The 18,170-nt window shown below is 37.8% G+C and overlaps 1 protein-coding gene across 1 annotated transcript; it reads left to right on the top strand.

The window, feature by feature from the left end:
• The first annotated feature begins 278 nt into the window (after positions 1–278).
• Positions 279–17,035, top strand: gmnc (geminin coiled-coil domain containing). The gene is made up of 5 exons (XM_063017379.1): positions 279–365; positions 13,904–14,060; positions 15,743–15,828; positions 15,913–16,029; positions 16,104–17,035. The coding sequence occupies exons 1-5, from the start codon at positions 279–281 to the stop codon at positions 16,896–16,898; spliced, it is 1,242 nt and encodes a 413-aa protein (XP_062873449.1). The 3' UTR covers positions 16,899–17,035.
• Positions 17,036–18,170: the final 1,135 nt, after the last annotated feature.

The raw sequence follows: 18,170 nt of genomic DNA on the forward strand, positions 1-18,170 counted from the left end.
CTGTACTATGTACTACTTGAACATGCTGTATTAATACCTAATGCAAAATGGGATTTTAATCTCAGTTACTAGTTGCTGACTGATTTTAGGTGTTACCAAGTTGCATGGGCTGGTCAGCAGACTCAGAAAGTCAAGCAGGTTGCAAAAGGAAGACCTGAGTTGGACCAAAGGAGCTCTGTCGAACTCTGGCCGAACTGATTTTCTCAACTTTATTGTTCCTCCTCCACTCACAAAAGCTGCTTTTTAGCCATAATGCAAGTCGTACAAAGAGTCCAAGGATGACGGTGGGTTTAAGCTCCTCTGACTGGCCGTGCTGGAACAAAGCCATTAGTGCCCCTGATTCCCAAACACTCTTCTCTGCCAGGGTACGAAACTTGATGGCGTAATTGGCTACAGTGCGACTTGTCTGCCTTAAACGTAACTAATGCATTGCCACCTCTCTCCACCAACTAGGTTATCAAATGTTTGCTGCAGGATGGAGTGAAAATTTCCAAGCAGGTGCACAGTGCCAGTTGGTTCTTCCAGACTGAGGTTATCACAAATACATTTTTAGGCCATTCTCTGACCTACACACTTTCCTTATTTATGTTCTTTTGTGACATTTGTGTCACCTCAAATACAGTAAATGTATTTTGGTGGTGTATAGAATTATGGCATATAGAACAATATAATACAAGTCTTAGCTACCAAGCATCTGAACACTCCCTCGTGGAATCTTCCATCATTCTTCTCGGGACAAAGCTCCCAGCTTGTTAAGGTTTGATGCCGTTCATGCAGCTGCAACGGTTTTCTAAAATCTCACCCAAGATTTTTTATGGGATTTAAATCTGGAGACAGAAAAAGCCACTCCAGGAAATTCCAGGACTCATTCCTTAACCAATCCTTGGTCATGTGCTTCTGATCACTGTCCACTAATACGTCCAATTATTACCAACCAAAGGCATAATATTCCTCCTCAAAATACCTTGGTATCACACAATCAAGAAAAACATTTCCACATCATCACTGACCCACCTTGACAGTGCGAATAGTTTTTGTTTCTGGTCATAATCCAGTTTTGATTCATCTCTTCATATAACTGTCCCAGAGATTTGTAAAAAGTTAAATATAAATGGAAAAAATGCTTCAGTTACATTTTCAAAGGAACCATTAATTATGGCATATGTGGTTTTGTTAAAAACAATTCTTTATTAATGAATGAATTAACCAATAGGTTACTTTCTTATAACCCTTTTATTTATCCTTACCAGAGGTTCCAATATATGGCTCTGTGCAGGCCACTTGAGTTTCTTAAATAAAGCTTTTCTTTATGTCTTCATCTTGCTTTATGCACAGGACCACAATTATGCTGGAAGAGGAAATGGTAATTGCTGCCAATTGGAAGCATGTAATCTTCTTTATGTATACCTATTTGCAATTGCTGTGGCTAAAACACGTAAATTAAGTAGTTAGAATGGGAAACTAAATGCAGTTAGAATCTACCAGAACTGCAAATAGTAGCATTGTGCAAAAAAACAAAGAACATCGGTACACATAACTATAACTATCTACGTACATACATTGGATTAGGTCTATATACATGGTAATATATACATAATAGTAGTAGTAGTAGTAGTAATAGTAACAATAATAATAATAAGGGAAATAGCTAGGTATGAATAATAATAATAATAATAATATGCAAAATAATAAGCTATACATGGGGTCTTAATGAGCAAATAATTGTGCAGATATGTATGAGGTAGGCAGTTTATGTAAAGGGCATGTGCAAATAATAATAAATAAAAGGTCCAGTGTGTTGTCAGGATTTAAGTGGTGTTAACGCTGCAGTGTGGCGTTCAGCAAGGTGATTGAGATGGGGGAGAAACTGTTACTGAGCCAAAACATTAGACCAGCCTTCCTAATATAGACCTGAGATATTGACTCCACTAAACTGAAGAATCACATGGTATCTGGCATCAGGTAATCACAAGCAGATGCAACTTTAGTCTTTAGTCTTTTAAGTATCAGTGTAATTTTACTGTTTAAAACATTGTGTTTAAATCTAAAGGCCAGAAACTAAATAACCATGAGTGAAATAATTTTATGAGGCAGGCTAGGTTTGGAATAACCAGGTACCGGGTTCTGTCTGTGTGGGGCCCATGCTCATCCTGTTTACAACAATACCCTCCCATTTGCAAATAAAGAACATTTAGATGCACTCTGTGTGTGTGTGTGTGTGCGTGTGTGTGTGTGTGTGTGTGTGTAAGCAGCACGCCATAATCTGGCAGGGAGTCATTGCAGTGGGACTAGACAAGAAGCACAGCAACCATGCCCTGGGCTTGATTGGAAGATAGGCTCTGTGGGAGACCATTGTTCACATAAAAGAGGCTTAGCATTGCAGTGGGCAGTTAGGCCACTCTGAGTCCGTTTCTACACGCGACTAAAGTGTAATCTTGAGGTGGGAGACAGCGATTTTTTCTGAGAAAGGGTGTTAATAATGACATAAAATTAAGGGAGAGGAGGATGGGAGGGGTGCAAATAGGAACCCTGTAAAGAAGTCAGGAGTGATGTTGAGTTCTTTTTTTTACTTTACATTAATACATGTCATTGGCATGCTTTACAGCCATACAGCCTAAGGGAGCCACCTAGAGCCATCAAATGAACTACTAGCTGCCAATCACAGAAAGTCAGCTGAAATAACTTAAGTGTTCATAGTGTCATTCATTCAGACACTCTCGAGAACATTATTAGGTACATCCATCTGGTGCATACATTCATTAATTATTTTATAAGGTACATACACCATAGAGATTAACTTTGTGGTTATGCAATTACTGACTGTGCCTGTTCACTGCTGCTCTGTCACCCTATATGTGCCTATCAAAAGGTAATGTACCCCATATGTTTGGGTGGTCGACCATTGTTAGCACTGCAATGACACTAACTTTGCTAAGCGCATTATATTCCTCCTAGCATTAAGATGTTTAAACTTCAACATCATATACAATCAAACAACTACAACAAAAACCTACTTTATTATAATCACTTTAGTATCACTGCTGTGCTGAGAATTTTGCACTGCCCAAATAATAACTGGAAAATGGGTTTTGATGATCTCTTTGGATTAAAGTAAAGTAAATACAAAGAGGAACAGCAACAGTCAGTAATCGTGTACCCACAAGGTTTATCTGTATGGTAGGTGTATTTCATTAAAAACATTTAATGTGTCAGATAAGCATACCTAATTAATTGCTTGGTAAGTGTATATTTTTGTAGATCATTTGAAATATATAACATCATGTTAGTGGATCTTGATAAACATTTTAGATGTTTGATCCAATGCCAGTATGCAAGTAAGTTTTTAATGTACAAGTTAATGTATACACACTTGCACCCACTACTTAAGAACACAAAATCAAAGATCCCCACACAGAGGTAAACACCTGCTTGCTGTATCTGGTTTTAACAAGTTTATTTTGCATTTAACATACTCAGCAACAGGTTGCAGGCCCCCAGTGGGTGTGGTTTGTTGGGCAACAAACCCTAAACAGACTCGACTAGTCATTAAGGCTCTCTGTAGGGGTGTTTAGGGCAGAAAGGACTCAGGCTGCGGGACAGCTGGGCTGCGGGCCAGGGGGTTCGTCACCCAGGTATTCCCACCTGTACTCTTATTACTAGCCCAGAGTGGAAGCAATTAACTACCCAACTGCTTTGAAAGCAAAGCATAAAGATTTGGAGAAAAAAATAAAATGATTGGGTTTTAAGTATATATATTTGAGTATATGCTGGATTTGTATAATTTGCAGAATGACAGCATACAGGAGCTTACCATTGTGTACCTACTACAATGATTTATTATGAGAATGAGTCAAGGTGTCCGAGCATATGTTATATTTCAAGCATGTGTTATATCTAAAACCCCAACCAAACTACCTTTACTGTTAATGTCCCAACTTCATGTAATTTATTGGTTTGCATTTACAGAAATATTTGTATAAGCCAGAACACAGTCTAATGTATAATGTTCCACATGCAACACATTTTGTCTGCACTGTCTTTTTAAACAATGGTACATAGATTATCACATACAAGACATCACAATTTCTTAAACTAAAAATGTTGTCCCCAGCATGAAATGCCAGGAGTTTCTTTGTTTCTTGCTTACTTCTATATACAGACAGTTCTTTTGTTTAATCTTTTATTTGACTTTAAGTGTTCCTGTTTTTGTTTGAAAATATAAAATTTTCCTCTTAACTGCAATTTAAGTGATATTGTAGCTTTTGTTCACACATGAGACACCCTAAAAAATAACCTGTTAATCATCAGAAATTCGAAGCCCAGACACACAAATACTTATGCTTTCATTTAAACTTGAAGTAGAAAGAATTATTATTATTTATTCATTGTGTTTGCTTTATTTGTGTTTTTCATATGTAATAAAGGTGTGTCATTATGTCCATATCTGAATGATTCTGAACAAAGTTGAAATGCAGAGATTGTTGATTGTCAGACATAGTAATTACTGTTCTGCAAAAAAGTTAAATTTACTTTTTATCAGACCAGAGAATTTTTTTCTTTAAGTGGGCTGTCATATCTCTTTTACTCAATAGTGGAATCCATTGTGCCACCCTGCCGTAAAGGCTCATTTATACAGTGCTGAAAAAATGGTTGTCCAGTCAACAAGTTCTCCCATCTCTGCGCAGGAATTTGGGTCAAGTGGTCAAGTGACCAATGAGTTCTTTCTTAACTTCCTGACCCAATTTGCACCAAGAAGCATCATTGTTCAATAGCTGAACTAACCACATGAACAAATCATCTTTTACTTAACAGCACACCTCTGACCAACCCCTACACCAGTGGCGATTTCTGTAAGACTGCAAGGGAAGCTCAGCTTCCCCTAAAATGTCAAAAATTAAATGGTCAAATATGTACAGTTGTGTTAACATTTCATTGACTACAAATGCGTTAGAACACGTTCATCTCTAAGACGAGTTCGTTCAGAATCAGCTACTTATCACAAATCGACTGACTCGAACTTCTCATACATTCCCTTAGCGTCAATGCATTTGCCCGCAGAAGCTGAGCGTCTATTCATTTCAATGAAACGGTTTTTTTCATTGCTTCGAAACTCGCCGGTCATTGGATAAATGCCACGATTTTGTCCCGCCCCCGGACGCTGAGCGTCTCTGGGGGTGAATGGAGCTGTGGGCGGGTCTGGACACTGAGCTTCTGCAAGATGATTGGAGGATCAGTCGAAAGGCTGAATCCCATTTTGATTGACAGCTATTTTGAGATCTACACCTTCACTTAATCACTGGGAGCTTCAGTCCCATCGCAGATTTTGCGATGAAGTCGAAAGACAAACTGCAACCCATTTCAGGCCATTTTCTTGAAAAGGAACGGAGGGCAGAAATTATGTATAAATAAATTGACAAATTTTGAAACTTTTTGAAAGACCAGCAGTGCCCTACACCCACACTTGCATACAGATACACGCAAACAACACATAGAGAAAGAGGTATCAGATGAAAAGAGGAAGTACACTACTATCTTAAATTGGTAGTTATAAAGCTTAGAAAAGGTAGTAATAAACACAGACACAAATGCACAAATCACTTTTTTGCCACATTCCCCTGTTTGGCCTCTTGTGCTTTTCTGTTTAATCTCTTGTGAAGCTGTCCTCATACTTTTGTGCAAAGTCCTAAAACCACTACACACTCTTGACTTAAAAAAAAAAAAAAATCAGCCGGCAGAGGTCGTAATCGCATTCTGACAGAGAGAGACCCACATCCGGTTCTTTGTCCCACCCCCCCAACTGAGCAACCGGCCAATCATTGCTCATACAGCTGCCCAGCCTCGAACCAGGGAGGCAGAGCTGGATTTGAAACGATGTACTCAGAATCCAGCTCTGGTTGCAGCGTGTCTTTTTACCGCTGCACCACCTGAGCGGCCCATTTTTCCAGTTTTATTGTTTTTTTTAGCAGTTTAACTTAAATGAATATCTTGAAAGTATCAGGTAGGCAGTAAACTTCCAGAGGTAAATGTAAATAAATAAAAGTTTAGGTTACCAAAACATGAAAAATGTTAGGGTAACATCAAGGTGTCTTGAATTTTAATTACTTACAACTTGCCTGTTTACACCTTTTAGGTCAGTACTTTGACAATATTGCCCTGTAAGATATAATAAACTGACAAAGGAAGAGAGGCAGATTGTTATAACACTTAAATGTGTAGATTTTACAAAGAAAGTCAAGGTGTCAGTAAGTAACAGCTTCTTACACCACCCAAAAGAACTTGAAAACTGCTGGGAAATTTGACAGAAAGAGGTCTGGAAGACCCAAAGCCACAAAAGCATTAATAATAAAAAATCAACAGCTTGGTTGACTGGTTTACTGAACACCTTCAAACACAGCTTAACACTAGTTAAATAGGCAAATTTTAGTTTAAACTGTAAAGAGAAGACTATGAGCTGCAGATTTGACAGGTTGAGTGGCAAAGTGTGATACCTACAGTCAAATATGTATGAGAAAGTGTGATGATCTGGGGCTCTTTTGTTGTATCTAGACCTGGTGATTTGACACAGTGAATAGAATCCTGGACCCAACATTTTGCAAGACAATGGCCATAAACGTAGTTAGAGGCTATGTTAGAAATCCCTTTAAAGGTAAAAACAAGATGGTAGGTTTCAAATCATGGAATGGCCAGCATAGTCAGAGGACCTTAACCTCATCTAGTTGATTTGGGGTAAGCTGGACAGAAAAGGGAAAGCTAAGCAACGTAACCCATTTGTGATAACTTTTGCACTTGCGTTGAAAAGAACTAAACTGTGATTGATTTATATTAAAGAAATAATGCCAACAGTTTGTTTAGCTTTTATAATTACAGTGGTGTTTTTTGTGAACCCTCTAGAGTTTTCTACATTTTTGCATAAATGAAGTAATAACCAAAACATCAGGTTTTTACTAAAAGAACCCAATTAAACAATAAATATTATATTTTGTCATTCATTCAATGAAAAAATTATCCAGTATTACATGTAAAAGAGGCAAAAGTATGGAAACTTATGCTCTAGTATATACTGTGACTCCCTAAATGTTTCCAATTACGTTAATCAGTCCTCCACATTGTGTACAAAACAGTTTCAACACTTAGATGTTGGAGGGTTTCCTCACAAAAACTGCTCGCCGGAAGTCCTTCCACAAACAGATATTAAAAATAAGATTAGGACCCTACCATTCCAAAACAGTGAGTTTATTGTTATTAATCCATTGTTTAGTAAAACAATTTGTGTGCCTAAAGTTGCTGAATGACCAGTGTTCTTTTATGCTTTGACCTGATGAAGGCTGGGACAAATGAATCAACGAAACACACATAGAAAGATCACTTACACTACCAAGGACTTCATGGCTAGATGATGCACTCCACTCTTGACCAAGAAGCACAGGATCTAGGGTCTACTGGAATACACCAAAAGGAATTTGGATAGGCCTGCAGAGTTTTAGAACAGGGTTTATGGTGTGACAAATCAAAACTGGAACTGTGGTTTACAGAAAGCAAGTGCAGCAAAAAGCCATTATATCTTAATTATCTGGAAGCTTTTGCACAAAAGAATGAATAAAGATTTCACAATAGAGGTGTCAGAAAATTGTTATCACTTACCAAAAATGCTTATTACAGTTTATATTTCAGAGTACAATAAGACCATTAATCTGCATAAATATGAATAAAAACTGTTACAATTACTGCCTGACCTGTTAAATCTAAGCCTCACTAAAATAGAACCCGGCAATTAAAAGCAGGTTAGAAGGTCTCAAAAAGCAGCAGATAATGCCACATTCTGAAGAGATTTAAATACAGATGTGACGCCCTTCAAATCTACCACTCTGCAAATGGATAAAAAGGCATTGCTAAAGCTCTGGGAGAGGGGAGATGGCTGAGGTCCTTGGGGCATTATAAATTATCAAAGGAAGCATGAATGGACAATGTACCAGGACATATTAGGAAGCATGAATGGAGCAATTTTCCGTGACGTTAGAGGTTAATTTAATTTTATTAGCAAATAAACTAAAAGCAAATGTTTTAAAAAAAAAAAAAAACACAACACAAAGCCAACATTTTTTTATCATTATCAATTTGGATACCATCTGCTGCAATTTAAATTAATTGAACATAGTTTGTGTGGCAAGGCATAGATGCGGGCAAGGATATAAAACAAGATCTAAGCCCACTTGAAGTTTCCAAGTGGCATGCAAAGGACTTATGAAAAATAAAGATTTTATTTGTCTGATGAGAGAAACTTTTAAACTCTTGGCAGAAGAGCAAGCTTTATGTCTGATGAAATAGACAGAACAAGCACTGCAAATCAGCTAGTACCATCATCATGTTAAAACATGGTGGTGGCAGCATCATGCTATGAGGATACTTCTAAACGCCAGTAAGACTGGTAAGAAATGAGGGATAAATTAATGCAGCCAAATACAGAACCTTACCTGAAAAAAATGAATAGCAAAGCTTAGACAGGGGCAACGGTTTACTTTTCATACTGTCAAAACAACACAGAAGTGGCTTTGAGGCAAGTCTCCAAATGTCCCTGAGTGACCCAGCCAAAGTATAGATTTAAACTGTATTAAACATATGTGGAGAGACAGGAAGATGGCTTTTCACAGATAGTCGCCATTCATTCTTAAAAGGATCTGCCTTGAGAAATGAATAAATTGCCCAAAACCAGGTGTGCAAAGCTTGTAAAAATGTATCCAATGAAGTATTCATAAGGCATTAAATAAAGGTTCTAAATACGAGAAATTTCCATTTTAATTTTTAATCACTTTTGTAAAAACTCTAAAAATAGGTTCTTACTTCATAATTCAGACCCCTTTTAAACATGTTGTGGAATTGATTTTACATGGATGTATTGCCATTTTTATCTACATTATTTTACAACCCCAAATCAGAAAAAGTTGGGACAGCATGAAAAATGCAAATAATAAAAAAAACACAGTGTTTCTTACATTAACTTTGACTTTTATTTCATTGCAGACATGAACAGGTATGAACCTGAGATATTTCATGTTTTGTCTGGTCAACTTCTTTTTATTTATTAATAAACATCCATTCCTGCATTCCAGGCCTGCAACACATTCCAAAAAAAGTTGGCACAGTAAAGCCTTTACTACTTTGTAATGTTGGCAATCCTTTTCAGCACATTTAAAATACGTTTTGGCACCAAGGATACCAAGCGATTAATGTTTCAGGTTTTATTTTGTCCCATTCTTCCTGCAAACACGTCTTAAAATGTGCAACAGTACGGGGTCCCATTTTTCGTTTCAAAATTCTCAACACATTCTCTATTGGGGACAGGTCAGGACTGAAGGCAGGCCAGTCTAGTACCCGTACCCTCTTCTTTCGCAGCCATGCCTTTGTAATGTGTGCAGCATGTGGTTTTGCATTGTCTTGTTGAAAAATGCATGGACGTTCCTGGAAAAGATGACATCTTGAAGGCAGCAAATGTTTCTCTATGATCTCAATGTACTTTTCTGCATTAACTCTGCCATCACAGAAGTGTAAATGACCTTTGCCAAGGGCACTGACACATGACAGACCCTGGCTTTTGGACTTGTTGCTGATAACAGTCTGGGTTTTCCTTTTCGTCTTTGCACACGGCGACCACAATGCACGTTTCCTCTGTGTGATGGTCCATCCTACATGCCTCCGAGCCCAGAGAAGTCGACGCCGCTTCTGGACATGGTTAACAAAATGCTTCTTTTTTGCACAATAAAGTTTTATTTGTGCATGTAACTCCATATTGTAGTGCTTGACAAAGGTTTGCCAATGTAATCCCTTGCCCATGTGGTTATATCAGCTGTTGCTGAGTGGCAGTTCTTAATGCAATGCCGTCTGAGGGATCGAAGATCACAAGCATTCAGCTTAAGCTTGCGCCCCTGGCCTTTACGCACTGAAATTCCTCCCAATTCCTTGAATCGTTTAATTATATTATGCACTGTAGAGGGAGAAATATGCAAATCCCTTTTATTTCTTCCTTTGAGGTACGTTGTTTTAAACATTTCAATAATGTTCTCATGCATTTGTTGACAAACTGAACCTCTGGACATCTTTGCTCATCAAAGACTCTTTCCTGAATGCTACTTTTGTACCAAACCATGATTACAATCACCTGTTGACATCACCTGTTTTGAGTCACATAATTATTTAGTTTTTTCACCTCATTACTAGCCCTAAATTGCCCCCGTCCCAACTTTTTTGAAATCTGTTGCAGGCCTGAAATGCAGGAACACTGCATTTTTATTTTTTATTTTTTATTTGCATTTAGGTGTGTGCCTCCAAACTATGCCCAGTTAATTAAAATGAAATTAAAGCAAACTGAATGCACCTGATTATAACTTGAAGTACAAAAGTATTTCTGTAATAAAGATATTAAAGATAAAGATAAAAAAGAACCCACATGATACTTTGGCTAAAAGCCACTAACAAAATGGGGACAGTCACAAATGAATAAAGTGGCCAAAATAAAGTAGCAAATGAAAGACACAAAAACACCCGCAGCCGACAATGAAGAGAGTGGATAGAACAGGGATTCTCACAGAAGTGAGAACTTGTCACAATTACAGGTTGCTCCAGCCGTCTGTGACAAGACAGATCTTAGAAAACAGAGAATGCTAGGGAACCTTTAGAACCAGATGGGGCCGGCAGTGCATGAGCGGCACCCCAACCCCACCAACTAGCACTGCCCATGCATAATATGTATTTACAGGTTGGATTTGCTCTGAAAAAGGGGATATCACACCACATCTGGGCCAATCTGCTACCCCAGGGTGGATCCGTCAAGGCAAAAAAACACTACAAGGTCAGTTTCTAGAAAGTATGCTGGCAATGTTTGTCAGCAGAAAACCAGACCAGAGCAAGCTTGGTATCAGAGCATTAAAATAGCAGTAGGATTAGTAAGATTAAGTTAAGAAATCAGAACACTGGTGATATAAGTACGCTTTATTTTGTTTTCTGTACTGAACTTTTACAGATAAGCCATTATTCAGTTCATCATTTATAACCTAAAAACAGGTGTTACAGTGTTACTATTTAAAGAGGTTTTAGCACTTTGTGGTTGTCAAGGGTAACTAGCAGTTCAGTGAATCAGATCAGATTAAAAGCAAAGGCAAATTAGGTTAAATGCAGCTGTGTGTTTTATGAATCAAGAAACAAGAACTATGTTGATTTTACTTTTACTGTGTTGGTGAAAGGTCTTTTCCCAAAATATGCACTATGCAAGGTTCATTCACTTGTTATGCTACTCCCCACTATTACATTTAGTTGCTTAGAAAAAGTATGTAACAAAATTTTATTACAAAATGCTTCTACTAAAGCATTACTACCAGATAAATGACTAAATACAATACTCCCATTAACATACTGCAGCTTTTAAAAATTATTTGTATTTAGTTATTTGCCAAATTAAATCGTATCGTGCTTTAAGAAATAGAACTACTGTTTTGTCTATAGAAAAAAAAATGTTAATGTGTCACTCAAAAGAATGCACTTTCATACCTGGTAAGACATAAGCCTAACCCTAAATGGTTCTGTTAAATGAATTCATTGGCTTTCTGAACTGTCTTTTCTGGAGTTATACATTAACAGGCGGATGGCAGTACAACAAATGTCATCATCTTTGTCTCCTGGAGTGTAAAACACATGCACAGACACAAACACATGGTGCGGTTTATATATATACAGGTCCTTCTCAAAAAATTAGCATATTGTGATAAAGTTCATTATTTTCCATAATGTAATGATAAAAATTAAACTTTCATATATTTTAGATTCATTGCACACCAACTGAAATATTTCAGGTCTTTTATTGTTTTAATACTGATGATTTTGGCATACAGCTCATGAAAACCCAAAATTCTCAAAAAATTAGCATATTTCATCCGACCAATAAAAGAAAAGTGTTTTTAATACAAAAAAAGTCAACCTTCAAATAATTATGTTCAGTTATGCACTCAATACTTGGTCGGGAATCCTTTTGCAGAAATGACTGCTTCAATGCGGCGTGGCATGGAGGCAATCAGCCTGTGGCACTGCTGAGGTGTTATGGAGGCCCAGGATGCTTCGATAGCGGCCTTAAGCTCATCCAGAGTGTTGGGTCTTGTGTCTCTCAACTTTCTCTTCACAATATCCCACAGATTCTCTATGGGGTTCAGGTCAGGAGAGTTGGCAGGCCAATTGAGCACAGTAATACCATGGTCAGTAAACCATTCACCAGTGGTTTTGGCACTGTGAGCAGGTGCCAGGTCGTGCTGAAAAATTAAATCTTCATCTCCATAAAGCTTTTCAGCAGATGGAAGCATGTAGTGCTCCAAAATCTCCTGATAGCTAGCTGCATTGACCCTGCCCTTGATAAAACACAGTGGACCAACACCAGCAGCTACCATGGCACCCCAGACCATCACTGACTGTGGGTACTTGACACTGGACTTCAGGCATTTTGGCATTTCCTTCTCCCCAGTCTTCCTCCAGACTCTGGCACCTTGATTTCCGAAAACAGTACTTTGGACCACTGAGCAACAGTCCAGTGCTGCTTCTCTGTAGCCCAGGTCAGGCGCTTCTGCCGCTGTTTCTGGTTCAAAAGTGGCTTGACCTGGGGAATGCGGCACCTGTAGCCCATTTCCTGCACACGCCTGTGCACGGTGGCTCTGGATGTTTCTACTTCCGCAGGTCCCCCAAGGTCTGGAATCGGCCCTTCTCCACAATCTTCCTCAGGGTCCGGTCACCTCTTCTCGTTGTGCAGCGTTTTCTGCCACACTTTTTCCTTCCCACAGACTTCCCACTGAGGTGCCTTGATACAGCACTCTGGGAACAGCCTATTCGTTCAGAAATTTCTTTCTGTGTCTTACCCTCTTGCTTGAGGGTGTCAATGATGGCCTTCTGGACAGCAGTCAGGTCGGCAGTCTTACCCATGATTGCAGTTTTGAGTAATGAACCAGGCTGGGAGTTTTTAAAAGCCTCAGGAATCTTTTGCAGGTGTTTAGAGTTAATTCGTTGATTCAGATGATTAGGTTAATAGCTCGTTTAGAGAACCTTTTCATGATATGCTAATTTTTTGAGATAGGAATTTTGGGTTTTCATGAGCTGTATGCCAAAATCATCAGTATTAAAACAATAAAAGACCTGAAATATTTCAGTTGGTGTGCAATGAATCTAAAATATATGAAAGTTTAATTTTTATCATTACATTATGGAAAATAATGAACTTTATCACAATATGCTAATTTTTTGAGAAGGACCTGTATATATATATAAACTCTGTAATGTCAGTTGTGCATTTGCAGAACAAAAGCAAAACTGTCACGTGACCAGGCTAAACTCCTCACGCCCGTCTCGGCACGTTAGATGGAGCAGTCGCGACTCGCGAGTCTAATGATAAAGGTCCGTTTTTTCATTAGACTCACTTTCTCGTAGGTTTCCCGAGCTCTGCTTTTGCGCTCCAGCCTGTGTCACGCTCCTATCGACAACACTGCAAAATGGTAAGTTCTTCAGAATCTAAGTTATAATAAATATATAATACAGATACAAAAACCTCTCTGTATCAATCTTATTATTTTAACTTATCTGTATCAAAGTTTTAAATTTTGCAACTACAAATAATAAGTAAATAATATTAATAACGTTAATTGTTAAATTGTGTTTATATGCACATGCATTAAAACAATCTTACGGTTTTTTGTACAGTGATCACCTTGTGTAATATGGTAACGCCCGTTGTAAAGCTTTTGCACCACCTGTTTCAAACGTTATTAGAGCATGTAATATTGTATTTTAGAAAAGTAAAGGGAAAGTTTCGTAGCTTCTCAACTCCCGTTATGATTTGCATGCTGTGGCTCACGCTTGCTGCTCTTTTGACCGTTTGTAGAGCACCGTTCTGTCCTGCCGGGACATGCTTCTTGCAGGGGATCCGCACTACGAGAGCGCCTACTCCGCCTCCACAACAACTCGCAGCACCGTTGACGTTTCTACAGCAACTCTTTGGGGCACCAGTCACCTGAACAACGCACGTTATCAGCGTGAGCGTAAGTGCTGTAAAATTGTGAGCCTTACTTTAAGTCGCTGCAATATTTTGTGTAAAAATTGTATTTGCATATCCTACTGAATTTGATTGTGTTGTGTTTTTCTTCTTGTTTTTCTTTGTCGTAGTCCTGGAAGTGATAGTATTTGTCTCACAGCTTTTTATTACTAATTGCTAAAATAAAACGTATTATTGTAATTTTTTAAATATAAGTTTAATATATTCCTAGCAAACACAAACCTTCCATTGTGTGTCAATTGTAAGTAGGTTAGTTCCAAAATTGCATAGTATCCAATACATTATATTCTGACAACCATTCTTTATTATTAGTTAGTACGAATTTTAGGTCAGTCAGAACCTATAAATGGCTTAAAACGTAATACATGTAACAGTAAAATTTAAAACACAATGTTTTTATGTAACACAAGGCTTCTGTTAAAAGTTATCATGTTATAGTTAACTAGAAACGGTGAAAGCTAAGTAATGTTATAGCTGTGGTGAATAATGTTGGGTAGTAAAGCCACATAGCCTGTTTTTAAAAAAAAGGCATTTTTAAGATAAAATTGTACTTTTACTTCATTTCTAACAGGACTGACAACACAGTAGAAGCATTCGGTTCCCCTCTAAAATGCTTCATTTAGAGTTTGTAACTACATTGGTACAACATTGCAAATGTCAACATTAGTTTTTTTGTACTAATTTGTGACAACATAGTTGTGTTTGCTGGACTAATTAACTTCTAATGATGCATTTATGACATCTGAATAAAGTGCATTTACACAGACTCAATCGAAAAACAGTTCAACTCTAATACTGTCTCTAGCTACCTAGTCAAAGCCATTTAAGAACCCAACAGCTTTATTATAAAGAGTGAACAATAATACCAATGTTAAAAGCATATTTTATTTGCAAAAATGATGCATAATTTACAAAAGCATTTAAACCTAAACAGTATTAAATTTACAAAAACTCCTGGGTGTGTGGACGGAACAGCGGTCTGTTATGCTAGTCCACCACAGCTGAGATCAGGTTTGCTACTTTGACTGGGTGTCTACACAGACATGATTGGCTTTGTTGTTGTGGGCAAACTCTCAAGGGTGTGACCCAGACAAGGATAAAGCCCTTGGTGAAAAAAAAAAATAAAATAAAAATGGAAAAAGCAAAAATCTACACAAAAATAACATTGGGTCTATAAATCACAAGGGCAAAAGACAAATATCTTTCCTATGCGCTGTATGTGATATATAGTTCTTTGACATAACCCATTTATTTCCAATTAATATATTGTATTGGATGTCACTGTTGTTTCTTTTACACAGTTTCCCACCATTTATTTAATTTGTAAATGTTGGTATTGTTCACATTTTGCATACGACATCCTGGATATGGACAGGGTCTATTATAAATTTGATACATAATATTTTAATTCAAACTCAGCCAATGTATTTATTATTGTGAAAGATTAATGGGCTATGTCTGAGGAGGAGAAGGGAGCACCTGACAGCCTTGGCCCTCCTTGATTGGGGGTCAGGGTGGCAGCAGCAACTAGGTAAAAAAAGGGGGAAAAGTATTGAGCAAAAAAAAGACATTCACCATTTAAAAAGAAGGTAATGATTGGCCAGAATGCCCCCTAATTACAGCCATGAAAAGATAAAACAGTTTCTTAAAACCTTTTGTTTTCCTTAGACTCACAGCATGTTTCTTTACATGACACTCGGCAAGAATCAACATGGTTCTATCAACTTTCTCCACATCTTCAGCACAATAAGCAGGTAATAAGATGCAACATATTATTGCCATAACAAAACTAATTGTAAATGATTAATGCATAATCTGTATTTTTTGTCTGTAAACAGCTTCAGAATACATTAATTCAGAAAGAAGAGGAACTAGCAAGACTTCAAGAAGAAAATAATAAACTAAAAGAATTTTTTAACTCTGCATATGTGAAGTCTCTTAAAGAAAAATCAAAGGTATATACAATTTATTTACTCAAGGTGGAACAATTGTGAATGATCTTTAACTTGTACACTTCCTTTTCATGCAGAAGTTTCTCTTTGTTCAAAGAAGCTCAGAATTGAGAAAAAGAAAAAGAACTTTAAATGAAGAAGATTCTCTTAATGTGAGTCAGCTGCTACAGGATTCTGAGGGAATACGTACATGCCGCAACCTCTCACCTGAATTCTGCTTACCTAAGGAGGTGGCTGTCACGCCACCGCTCAACTCCTGGATTCTAGAGACTCTGGGGCTGCAAGATGAGGGTATCGTCAATGCTGACAGCTGTTTCAGTAGCCCAACAACAGACCAAACTTCTTCATTCTACTCCCCAATAACAAGCATTGACCAGCAATCATTGACAAGTCCAGACATGCAGAACAGTCGCACATGCAGTCTTTATCCTGATAGCCAAAGTGAATATAGCAGCGCCAAAGACTCCTCATTTGGCGTGAGCCACAATATGGACACCTGCACTGAATATTTGACTCTTGACCCTTCACCTTTGTACACTGTCAGTACAGGGTCACAAGTAAACTCCTTACCAGCTATTGTTTCCACTGGACACTTTACCCCACCAAGGGCAGCTCCAACTCCTCAGCACTTAGATGCTTCAAAATTGTGGCAGCACTGTAACAGCCATGACTTTTCCATTCCACCAGGGGGCGAAGGCGCACTTTTTTATGTGCCACACACAGCAGGAAGTAGAATGGACTTGGCTTTTAGCATGTCATTAAGTCCTCAGAACACTGTTAAGACGCAGTCTTATCCACAAGGACAGGCTTTTACACGCAGGGATTCACAGGGAGGATGGAATTTTACCTGGGTGCCAAAGCATTTTTCTTAAAGTATTTCAGGAAATTAACTATACAGTGTTTTTGTTGTGGTTGTCTTTTTAAAACAGTCATGGGATAGAGTGTCAACCATAATAAGTGTTGTATTGTACAGCATAAATAATATTAATCAACCATAATTTAAGAGGCATTGGCATGTAGTTATTTGGTTGATAAGTAAATAACAAAGTATTGGTTCTGTTTGATGCTATGGTGATTAAATGACTACTAAACAATGAAAAGTCAAGCCAAAATGATTAATTTATTTAAAGCACGATCTAAAAGTTGTTATCGATTTGTAATAGCTTCTTAATAAACTTTAAATATAACAATCGCACCTTAATGTACTACTGTTTTGTTTAATTATTTTAAGCACATTAAAAGGCCTATTTAATTTTAAACACATTTAGAAGGCAAATTTTATTTTAAAACTCCAACCTATATGTTAATCCAAATGTTTTATTTATTCTTTACACGTGTTCCGCTTCTTCCCTTATTTTCTTGTATTTTCCTCACAGTTTTTCTCTATTCTCAGCTTTACCACTTTTTCTCCCGCCCCTAAAAAAAAAGAAGGGGGGTTAAGTCTTAGGAGAGTTGCCCTCCCTGATCTGCTCTGTGGTTTTAAGATGGTCGGCTTTCCCCTTGGGGAGACAACACGGGATGCTTCCACCCCTCCATCTCTCCCTCACTCTGCCTGGTCCTACCCACTCTACCCCCGAGGGAGCCAGTGATGGCAGGGAAAGTTGGGGGAACGGCAGCTAGCCATCATAAAGCCAGGCAAGTGGTCTGTCTTTAATCACATGGTTAATCCCCTGCAGATGCCCACCATATTGAAAGAAAAGCACAAAAGCAGAATGGGGTGAAGCAGGAGCCTGGAAAATAGTGGTTAAGAGAAAGCAAGGGTGAGGAGGAGAGAGCAAGCGAGTTAAGGATGACTCAAGGCTCTGTGTACCCACTAGATTTGAAAAGGGGTTATTAGATAGGGATGAAGCTGAAACATAATCCTTACCCTTATGATAGTGTCCTATCATATTGCAGCTCATTATTTTAAACATTATCACAACACAATCATAATATATAATTAAATGTTCTGTCACTGGCTGCAAATAAAAGTATACCTTTGAGATGTCCCTTTAGGACTATGCGAACAAGATTTTTTAATCAGCTATTAGTGGGGTGATTGTAGACTGTAAAAGAAATAAATGCCCAAAAACATTACTGTTGATTAAAATATTATAAATAATACTAATTACAATAATACTAATTATTATTATTATTATTATTAT

The sequence above is a fragment of the Trichomycterus rosablanca genome, chromosome 20, assembly GCF_030014385.1.
Source record: "Trichomycterus rosablanca isolate fTriRos1 chromosome 20, fTriRos1.hap1, whole genome shotgun sequence".
Taxonomy (NCBI): Eukaryota; Metazoa; Chordata; class Actinopteri; order Siluriformes; family Trichomycteridae; genus Trichomycterus; species Trichomycterus rosablanca.